The sequence below is a fragment of the Sylvia atricapilla genome, chromosome 7 (assembly GCF_009819655.1).
Source record: "Sylvia atricapilla isolate bSylAtr1 chromosome 7, bSylAtr1.pri, whole genome shotgun sequence".
Classification (NCBI taxonomy): Eukaryota; Metazoa; Chordata; class Aves; order Passeriformes; family Sylviidae; genus Sylvia; species Sylvia atricapilla.
Genome location: NC_089146.1, coordinates 22,514,493 through 22,525,029, shown reverse-complemented (window position 1 = coordinate 22,525,029; position 10,537 = coordinate 22,514,493). Strand labels below are relative to the sequence as shown.

Sequence of the window (10,537 nt, the reverse complement as noted above, 5' to 3'; positions counted from 1 at the left end):
CCACTAGCTCTCCAGAAGCCCTAGACCTTTAATTCCTCTGCCTTGGGGGCACCCAGCATCAGAAACTGCAGCGCTCACCCAAGGTACTCCCTCCATCCCTGCCAGCTTAGGTTCCTGGCACCACCCTGCTCACAGCCCTGCCTCCCCAGCCCCACGCACCCCCTGCTCCCGGCAGCATCCCCCACACACAGCCCCTTGTCCATAAACCAGCCCCCCCCCCCCCCCCCCCCAGACCACACTGTCCTTGCAGTCCTTGCATTCCAGACGTCTCAGCGCTTTCACAGCTCAGAGATAATATTCAGGGCGAGCAGACGTTTGCGTCAGTGTCAGATAGATCTCAATGCCACCCTGCCCCGAGGGGAGTGCAGTGGGCAGACGGGCTGGGCAGGCAGGCAGAAGCCCGCGGCAGAGCCCCCCGAGCCGCCACCCTGCTGTGTGCCCCACGGTCATGCTGCTGCTCCTGCACCTGCTGCCTGCCATGCTGCCCACCGCCGCCCTGGCCAGCTGCACCGCGGCGGGTGCCGACCGGCAGCTCATCCTGGCCAAGGTGCGGGCTCGGGTGCTGGAACATCTGAGTCCCCCCCTTCTCCAGGAGGAGCCTCAGATGGAAGCAAGGAGGGTACACCGGAGAGACGTCCTTGAAAACGCCGAAGTGGAGCCAGAGCAGCAGGAGGACACCTCCCAGGTGATCTTGTTCCCTGCCACAGGTGAGAACATCTCGATGAAATGGAGAGGGGCAGAAGGATGAAGCAGGGTGGGGGTTTGGAGCAATGCAGATGCTGAAGGATGGAGAGGTTGATATGGTGGTCTGTGGGACAAGGTAAGCCAGGCTGGGACATGGCATGAGTGAGATTTGGTGGAGAGCCAGGAGATAGAAAGGTATGGCACCTCAGGACAGACAGCAGAGGGACAGGCAGCACAAGAGGGTGCTGGGAGGTTGGGAAACAGCTGGCCAGACAGGATGGGGAGACATGGGGAGGAGCAGGGTGGAATAGGGTGGGATGCAAGGGAATGGGTCAGGGTACTGAAAAGTGGGTTGGGATACTAAGGGACAGAGCAGGATGCTGAAGGATGGGGCAGGATGACCAGCTATAAAGCACGACAGCAGGAGATGGGGCAGAATGCTGGGGGATGGGATATGCATGCTGGGGGAAAGGGGGCAGGATGACCAACTATGGGACAGGACTGGGAGATGGGCCAGGATACGGGGGAGATGGTCAGGATGCAGAGGGTAGGAGAAGGAGAGAGGATGACCAGCTACGGGGCTGAATGATGGGGGGACAGGGACTCTGGGGGAAAGGGGCAAGATAACCAGCTATGGGGTAGGGTCCTGGGAGACAGAGGTGACAGTAATGGACCAGCCTAGGACATAGCAGGGATCAGTTGTAGGGCACAGCATAGAAGCTGTTGCACAGCACTAGACATCAGCTCTCCTGCACCCTGCCACAGCCTATGCCAGCAGCCAGGTGCCCTGCCAGCACTCCAGGAACCTCTGCAACGTCCCCCATCTGGCACTGGGGATTCTCCCCAGGTTTGGGCGCACATCCTGATCATTTTTTCCCCCCCACAGATGTGCCCTGTGAGCCCACACAGCCAGACAAGCTGCTGGAGGAAGAAGGGATTTTCACCTACCTCTTCCAGCCCTCGGCACACATCCTGAGCCGTGTGGTGACTTCTGCCCAGCTCTGGTTTTACACTGGCCCCTCGGCTGCCCCCAACCACTCAACCCCTGACGTGCTGACCCTGTCACCTCAGGGCCGGGTGCCAGTGACAGCCATGGCAGAGCGGACACCCGAGCACTGGACAGTGTTTCACTTGGCCCCGGTGCTGCTGCCCCAGCTCTCACAGCCGCTCTTCGTGCTCCTGGTGCGCTGCCCTGGCTGCCCCTGCCTGGCTGAGAGGGACAAGATGCCCTTCCTGGTGGCCACCACGCGGGCCAAGGGCAGTGAGAGGGTTCGTCGCTCTGCCATGCCCTGGTCCCCAGCCGCCCTGAGCCTGCTGCAGCGTCCATCTGAGGAGCTAGCTGCCCACACCAACTGTCGCCGGGCTTCCCTCAACATCTCCTTTGAGGAGCTGGGCTGGGACAAATGGATCGTGCATCCCAGCAGCTTTGTTTTCCACTACTGCCATGGGAGCTGCGCTGCAGGCCACGGGCTGAGCCACCGGCTGGGTGTGCAGCTCTGCTGTGCTGCCCTGCCCGGCACCATGCGCTCCCTGCGCGTCCGCACCACCTCCGATGGCGGGTACTCCTTCAAGTACGAGACGGTGCCCAACATTCTGGCCCAGGACTGCACCTGTGTCTAGGGCATCCTGCAGCCCAGCCCTGGATCCCGATCCCACCTAGGAGGAGTTGCTTTCCCAGTGGAACCCTGGCCACTGGGATGGGGCAGTTTGGCTGTACCACCCCTCTCTGCACAAGCCAGACTTTTGGGCTGGCCCAGTAACATCACACTGCCAGACTTGCCCTAGGGCCAGTCCCAGCTCAGAGCAAATCAGGGCATGGTGGGGCAGGCATAAGCACAGCCTATGGCAAAGGCATCACAGCCCTGCCAAAGCCAGGCTGCTGTCTGCAACCAGATTAGCCCTCATCTCTCCCCACCTGCTTCCATCCTGTAACTCTGCGGCCCCTCAAAGATTGGTGTCTTGCTCCTGCTGCAGAGTTCAACAGCTTCCCCTGTGCTCTAGGCAGGGCCAGGCTACTGCAACAGAATCAGGATGTGCCTGGGTGAGCCCATGCCGGGTGGCAGGGCTGGCAGCACATGTGGCACCACAAGTGAGCCCTCTCCCAGCAGCACAGCTTGTTGGAAAGTTTAATGGGATGAGTGAAATAAACCTGTTCCCTTTACTAAAGCAGCCTGGAAATTCCATCAGAGGCATGCGGTTGTGCAATGGGATGTGACCTCCCTGGGGACATCTAGATGGAGAAATGAGAGGATGGGCAAATACTGTTAGACGTATCCAGCTCTGATTTGGGGTACCAGAGAGGGGACTGGAGTATGCTGGCCAAAATGGGCATGCTGTGGCTGGGTTTGATCCTGTCCCAGGCAGGGGAGTGCAGAGCAGAGCAACATCCCTCTGCTCCAGACAACAGGTTGTGCAGGAACGGGGGCAGCATAGAGCTGGGGAGACATGGGGATGGTGGGAGGATCGGGAGGCAGAGGAAAGCCCCTCACCTGGCCCGTTGGCAGTGACAGGGCCAAACAGGAATGTGGTCAGTGCAATCCCTCTCCAGCAGGATGATGAAGGCTGCGCTGGCTACAGCCGCCTCCACACAGCAGGAACAACTGAGTCACCCTGGACAGCAGGGAGGTCCCAAGGCACGCACGGCAGCGCCAGCCCAGACACACAGGATTCCCTTCCCACCCCTTCCTCCCGAATGAGCGGATGCAGCAGTTCAGTACAAAATGTCTTCAGCCTTTACTAATATAGATATTAAAAAAAAAAAAAAAAGAAAAACAGAGTGACAATCATTTCCGAGTAAAAAACAACGCTACAAAAGTCCCCATGTGACCCAGGCTGAGATGATGAGGAATGCTCCACTGGCTTCTGGCCGAGCCCAGCTCGGGGCACCACGTCCCCACACTGTGAGGTCAGGGTCTGGCTCTGTGCAGGGGGGTCCCAGCCCTGCAGCCAGAGTGGGAGGAGACAAGTTTTGGTCCAAGGGTGGCCTGCCAGGACAGGGCGGAGGCAGCGGGAAGGACAGCCCTTGACCTCTGCACAGACATTTCCAAGCAGGCCCGCCCCACAGCTCACAGCCCTATGCCAGGATGCTGTGCAGCATCGCCCCTCAGGCCACACTCAATTTCTGGCAGCACAGTGCCACCAGGACCCCCTCCCACCCCCTCCAAGAGTAATGCCAGCCCAGCACTCTGTCCCACAGCTTGGCCCAGCCAGCCAGATCCCCAGCCTGCTCCCCTAAGTCCCCCACACCTCGGGGGGCAGTGCCAAAATCACCAGCACATACACAGCACCAGCCGGTGCTGCCACGGGTGGCAGAGGGCATAGGGGGCACAGGGAGGTGTGAGGACAACATACTGGGGGAAATGGGTGTGGAAGGAGGAAAAGGGGGTGAAACAAGAGATTGGGGGGGGAGCACAGGCCCAGAGTGGAGATTGGGATGGAGTATAAAAATGCCAGGGTGCACATGTTGATGAGTTTATAAAAACGTACAAAAATAAGATATTCCCTTTTTGAAAATTAAGTAGGAACGAACCCCATGGCCCCCGACCCCTCTGCTGTCCACTGGGACAGGGCTACCCAGACTGCCCCGCTGAGCAGGTGTGTGGCATCCTTTGCCCTGTGCTCCTGGCAGGACACCTATTCCACGGTGGCGGTGGCAGCCACTCCAGCAGACACTGCTGTTATCCCTGGCGGCACTCACAGCCCTGTGGGGAGCAAAAAGCAGGTTAGCACCCACCTCAGGGGGAAGGGCAGCCCCCCATGCCTCCACCCCAGAGGGCCAGCTGGACCCATCCCCCTTCCCACTCACCTGTGGTCCTGTCACAGGCAGCGGTCCCCTTCTCATGGGCGAGGTTGAGGCGGTTCTGCTCAGCGGCGATGCCATTGGCCTCGGGACTGCTGCTGCGGGCAGGACTGGGGGGCCGCAGTGGGGGCTGGAGGTGGAAGGCCACCTCCAGGTGCTCCTGGGCCAGACGCAGGTGCTCACGCAGCCGGTCCAGCTCATGCACCGGGGGAGCTCCAGCCAGGGCGAAGCGCCCCTGGGCCAGGTTCTCTCGGTAGTCCAGCTTGCTGTTGGTTAGTGGGGCTTGTGGCAGCTCCTTCTTCAGCGAGTGATAGGTGGGGGGGGCGCTGGGGGCTTTTTTGGGGTATTGCGGTGCAGGGCTGTCACCAGTTGGGAGTGGGGGGCCATCAGCCTGGCTCAGGGCATCACGGATGCGCCCCACACCAAGGTGCAAGAGCTCACAGAGGTTGAGGAAGAGGCAGAGCCCACTGACGGCATACATGATGAGGAGGAAGATGGTCTTCTCAGTGGGGCGGGAGACAAAGCAGTCGACAGTGTGCGGGCAGGGGCTGCGGCTGCAGACGTAGGAGGGGCTCACCTCGAAGCGGTACAGCAGGTACTGCCCGAAGAGGAAAACCATCTCCAGCACTGAGCGGCACAGCAAGTGCAGGACATAGGCACGCATCAGCCCATCCTGCTTGATACGCCGCCGGCCATCATGCTTCTCTCCGCCCTCTGGGCTCTTCTCCTTCTCCACCTCGATCTCCTCAAAGATCATGGGGTCTTCTTCGTTGTCATCTTCTGCCTCCTCGTAGTCTCGCCCAGCTCCCCGGCGCACCACCGGCATGCGTGCCCGCCGGGCTGGCGGTGTCCGGCGCCGTGAGGACTCTGGCATGCGAGCGATGCGGTGCATGGCAAAGCCCAGGTAGAGCACCGACGGCGTCGCCACCATGATGATCTGGAAGATCCAGAAGCGGACGTGGGACAGGGGGGCAAAGGCGTCGTAGCAGACGTTCTCACAGCCCGGCTGCTGCGTGTTGCAGACAAACTTGCTCTGCTCGTCGTAGTAGATGGACTCTCCGCCCACAGCAGTCAGCACGATACGGAAGACAATGAGGACAGTCAGCCAGATCTTGCCCACAAAGGTTGAGTGGTTGTTGATCTCCTCCAGGAGCCGTGTCAGGAAACTCCAGCTCATCCTGACCAGGCAGTTGACTCAAATCCTGTAAGAAAGGGACAGGCAAAGAGGCACTGAGCAAATCCCCATGCACCTCACCAGGACACTGAGGTCCGCCAGCTGCTAGCCCAGCTCTGTCCCACTCCCTCTTCCAGCACCAGTGTCCCTTCCCTTACCCACAGATCCATAAACACAGCCCTCCTCAGGAAGCTGCCACCCCAAAATTTTATCCCCTGCTCAGCACTGCCTCTCTGTGCTCCCCATCTACATCCTGCTCCCGCCCTGCTGCGAGCCAGGTGGGTGGAGGCGATGGGGGAAGGCTGGGACATCCTGGTTGCCTGCAGGGACACATCTAGGGGAAGAGTGAGCACAGTCACAACCAGAGCAAACATACCAGTGCAGGTCAGCACCATCTGGGGACTGTGAGGTGACAGGAAGGAGCAGAACCACTTCATTCTCCCCTGGTGCCACAGCACCCATTTATCACTTGGCACTGGACAGGCCCCTAACCAGGGTTACATCCTGTGAAAGCACTCACACCCTCGCATGGGAGTCCACAAGCCACTGGAGGAAGGTAATACAAGGCAGCTCCACTGGCCCACTGCAGCTGCCAGCCCTGAGCTCTGACTGAGGGGGGCAGGTCCCCAGCCAGCTCCTCTTCACAGATCTCTCCTCTGAGGGCCAGTAGAGATGCAGCATCACTCTCCCACCAAACCTCAGTGCTGTGCCCTCTCTCCTGCAGGACCCCAGCCGCTAAAGCCTGCAGTGGCCAGTGCTCACAAGCACTCCACAGCTCCACAGCAAGGGCTGGTGAGGGGATGAAACAGGAGGCAGGACAATGATAGCCAAGGGGCAGTGTGGGGCAGCCAAGGAATTGCACAAAGCCCTGGCAAAACAGCTGACACCAGAGACTGGGGAGGAAATTACAAGGACCATGTCACATCTCCTGGCCAAAGAAGACACAAGACACACACACCACCCCCTGCCACCCCTGGTTTCAGCAGCTTGTGCATGAGATGATGCAAGCCAGGGCAGCAGGTGGCAGGGATGGCCCAGGGCAAGCAGAGGGTATGTGTCTGCACAAAGCCCCCAGAGGCCCCTGTCAGCCCCATCCCATCACCTCTGGCCAGGGCATGTCCCTGCAGATGATAATTGATGCTGCACTGATTCCACTATTGTCCAGAATGACAGGATCTTTTACACTAAGCTCAGACAGCCTCCTGACTTACCTCACCTAAGCAGAAGAGTCCCTCCAGCACAAGAATCCATGCTGGGGACATGCTCTTGCTGCAGGAGGCAGCACAGGCTGACACCAGAGATCCAAATTCAGCCTAGCAGGGTCACCATCTCCTGTGGTCATATGCCCTGCAAGGCTGCACTGCTGTCCTGTCTCCCAGGTGTGAGCCCTCTTCCCCACCATTTCCCTGGAAGGTGGATGCTTTGTGTCTGCCTTTCCCCTAGTCTATAGAAGCACACCACCCTGGCACCAGGGTGAAGAATAAGGTGAAAAAACCAGGTAGGAGGACAGTTCCACGAAAAAATCCCCAAGCTACGTCAAACCATGATAGGTACCAAGCCCAAGGAAAGCAAAAACATAGGGTGGCATTGCTGTGATGGCCATGGAAGTGTGGCATGGGAATGGCTGGCAACATGGGATGGCAGCAGCAGTGGGCATGGCCAGGGCAGCGCAGAGCTACCTGCAGATTGTCCCCTATCCGGGGCAGGTGGCCAGAGGTCAGTTTTCAAAGCAGCACGGCCATCCAGGGCCTCCTAGCCACGCTGGGAGTCAGGACTAGCACCATATACCTTGGCTGGGCCCTACACCTCCCCCTCAGTGCTACCGACCCCAGTCCACCCGCGTGGGGATCCCAGTCCCCTCTACCCTGTGTGTCCTGTCTGAGACCCCCAGTTTCTCCCGCTCAGGGGTACAGCAGCAGGCATCCCATCCCTGCCCATCCGGGGACCTCTGTCCCAGTGGCCCCTGCCACCCTGGGGACTCACCCCTCCACCCCAGCCTTCCCAGCGTCCCCGATCCTACCGACTCCAGCGCCCCAAAGGCCTCCAGACCAGCTGCCCCCGCCCGTCCGAGACCCCCAGTCCCTCGATCCCACCCGCCCGCGGCGGCAGCCCACGCCTGGGGCTCCCGCCGCCCGGGGTACCGTCCTCTGCCCACCTGCCTCCCGCTGCCCCACCGCCCCGCTTCCTCCCGCAGCACCCCGGCCCCACTCACGGCACACCGGACCGAGCGGCTCCCGCCGGCAGGGCGGACAAAGCGGTGGGGCGGCGCGCCGCCGCCTCCCGCCGAACAAAGGGGCCCGGGGCCGCCCCGCCCCGCTCCCGCCCGCCGGTGCGTACCGACCGCCCCGCTCCGCATCTCCGCCCCGCGTGTCCCGCTCCGAGACCCCGCTCCGCGCCCAGCAGCGGCCGCGCCACGCGGCGCCGAGCCCCGGCCCCGGCCCGCCCCGCGCCCGTCGGGCGGTGCCGCCCTCGGTGCCCTCCGCCCGCGGCTTGGGAGGGCCGCGCAGGGCTTCGGGCAGGGGCCGCCACCGGCCAAAACTCTCCCAGAGGCGGCTCCCGCCCCAGCAGCTGCACGCGGTCCCCCTGACCGGCCCTGTCTCTCCGCCCCGCGGCTGCCTTTGGCTCCCGGGAGGCCGCTGAGCCCTGCCCGCTGGAGCCCGCTCCGAACCGCGGCTGCGGCTCAGCCCGAGGGGCGTTCAGGGGTGAGTCCGGCCGCAGGGTTAGCGGAGGGAGCTCCGGCCTGAGAGTCTCCTGCACAATAACCTCCTGTTCCTTACAGCGTTCTTCCCGCTAGTGGAGAGCGAGGATGGAAGAAAGGAGAGATCTGGTAGCACAGAGCAGAGGTGGCCCCACACATGGTGGGAACGCAGAAAAAGACGTGCCTGTGTGGTTGGTAATGTGCCTCAAGCCTTTTGATGCCCCTGCTGCTTCACGTGTCCCAGGCCTGATCCTACAGCAGGATCAGGCTGAGCATGCAGCACCTCGAGATGTGCCTTTAGAGTCACCTACTGCACGGCCAAGGCCAGCACGATGGCAGCAGCGGCTTTGAGTCACCACCCTGGAGCCGTGCCCTGTCCTTTCACCCAAGGACCCTGGTCACTGCACTGCTAAAATTGGCTCTGTGGGAATTTTACTGGGGCTGAATCTCCACACTGGGCCATCCACACCCTTGACATCCTGGATCCCGTTGTGTGGGGGTGAGGAGGGATGTCAAACAGTCTTGCACAACCCAAATAGTCATGTTGGTGTCTGCGTAACCTCATGAAGCACTGCTTCTCCTTACTGAAGCACGTGCTCCTTCTGCAGAAGGGTTTCTAAGAACTGGCACGCCGGTGCAGCACTGGGGCTAGCTGGGGTGAGGGGCTGAGGCCATGAGGCTTGGGCAAGGAGAGCTATGGGGACTGTGGCCATCCCATCCAGTGTGGGGTTTTGGTTATTCTGCAGCAGCCCTACTGCTTCCCTAAATCAGTGATGCCACCATGGCATTGTACCAGCACCCGCAGAGCCTGGACACAGGCTTGGTGCTGTTACATGAGAGGGCAGCTGGAATCCCCCCAGAGCGGCATTCTGTACCCTGACAGAGATGCAGGTGTGTGAACAACAGGCTGGGAAAAAGGGCCCTGCTTTGGGCTTTTGCTCACTTCTTATTTCTCCCCAGGTCATGGATGAGTCAGTCCCAGGTGACACATTAAGCTCTGTGGAGGGAGATCTGCAGCAAATGGAGAGGAATTTCACCAGGACATGAAGAAATAGTTTCCACTGAATCCCATTCTCATGCATGCAACTGTGGCATTAACATTTCTGTAAGGGAAAACTGTGTTCCAGACCCTGCCCAGACACTCGGGTCACAATCTCCATCCCAGGCCAGGAGAAACAGGAAGAGGTGGATGCAAGGAGACAGCAAGCCGAGCACGGAAACTCAAGCTTTTGGAAGAATGTAGGGAACCTTTCAGCTCCAGAAATTAAACCCAGAGCTGCTGGGAGGTTGCACCTAGAGTGGAGAGGTGGGAACAAGGCAGTGGGCTGCCAGCATGAGGACAGCATTCCAGCATGCTGGGAAGGTCAAGCAGCACACGTTCAACCTCCTGCTCTTGCCTGGCAGTTAAAGTGACTTGTGGCTTTCCCCACAGTAACCACTTGTTTTCAAGTGTTTCCAGCCTGGAGAGCTTGCCTCCAGCCTGGCTTCAACCCCAGGCAGCTGAGCAGTTTGCCAGGGGTAAGGGACCTATATGACCCTTTGACTCTGGTGCTTGGCACATTAAGAACAAGCCCCTATTTCACCAGCCTCACATTGAGCGGGTGAGTGTGACCTCTTGAGACGCTGCAAACTGAAGTCCTTGTGCCCAGAATGAAGGTGCTTGTTGGGCTGGGGTCAGGCACCACTGTTGCAGCATTTTTGCACAGCACACCTCAGCCCACGCCTGGGCTGCAGGGCAGGGATTGCCCTGGAAGGCCAGGCCTGGGGCTGGTGTCACACACCCCATGGATAGGCGTAACTGTGCTTGTCAACATCCGGCCATAGGCGTCAGAGCCCTTCAGCTTCCCTATGATGTTGCCCTGGATGTTCCCGCACTCTACGCTTTTCTTAAGCTTGCAAAACACAAATGATGCAGAGGCATCATTCTTTCAGCCTGGGGCAGAGGGAAAACCCACATTATCCGGGAAAGGAAGACGGTGGGCAAAGGGTGTTGCCCACCCACTCTTTCCCCATCAGCTGAGGCTGACAGAGCATAGTGGGCAGGAAGGATGTACAGCCCAGCAGTGTTGTGGGGTCTGGCTCAAAGATCAGCTTTGTAGAGGAAACAGGGGCATTGTCACCAACCACAAAAACCAGGATCAGCCCCAAACCACTGAGTCTGTGGGGCAGAGCCGTGGAAGGG

The 10,537-nt window shown here is 60.1% G+C and overlaps 2 protein-coding genes across 2 annotated transcripts; one reads left to right on the top strand and one right to left on the bottom strand.

The window, feature by feature from the left end:
- The first annotated feature begins 405 nt into the window (after positions 1 to 405).
- INHA (inhibin subunit alpha) lies at positions 406 to 2,832 on the top strand. The gene is made up of 2 exons (XM_066322913.1): positions 406 to 707; positions 1,571 to 2,832. Exons 1-2 carry the CDS (start codon positions 449 to 451, stop codon positions 2,302 to 2,304), a joined length of 993 nt encoding a protein of 330 aa, XP_066179010.1. The 5' UTR covers positions 406 to 448; the 3' UTR covers positions 2,305 to 2,832.
- Positions 2,833 to 3,393: 561 nt separating this feature from the next.
- Positions 3,394 to 5,660, bottom strand: LOC136363565 (gap junction gamma-1 protein-like). The gene is made up of 2 exons (XM_066322907.1): positions 4,490 to 5,660; positions 3,394 to 4,385 (listed from the first exon to the last, which is right to left on the bottom strand). Exons 1-2 carry the CDS (start codon positions 5,658 to 5,660, stop codon positions 4,378 to 4,380), a joined length of 1,179 nt encoding a protein of 392 aa, XP_066179004.1. The 3' UTR covers positions 3,394 to 4,377.
- Positions 5,661 to 10,537: the final 4,877 nt, after the last annotated feature.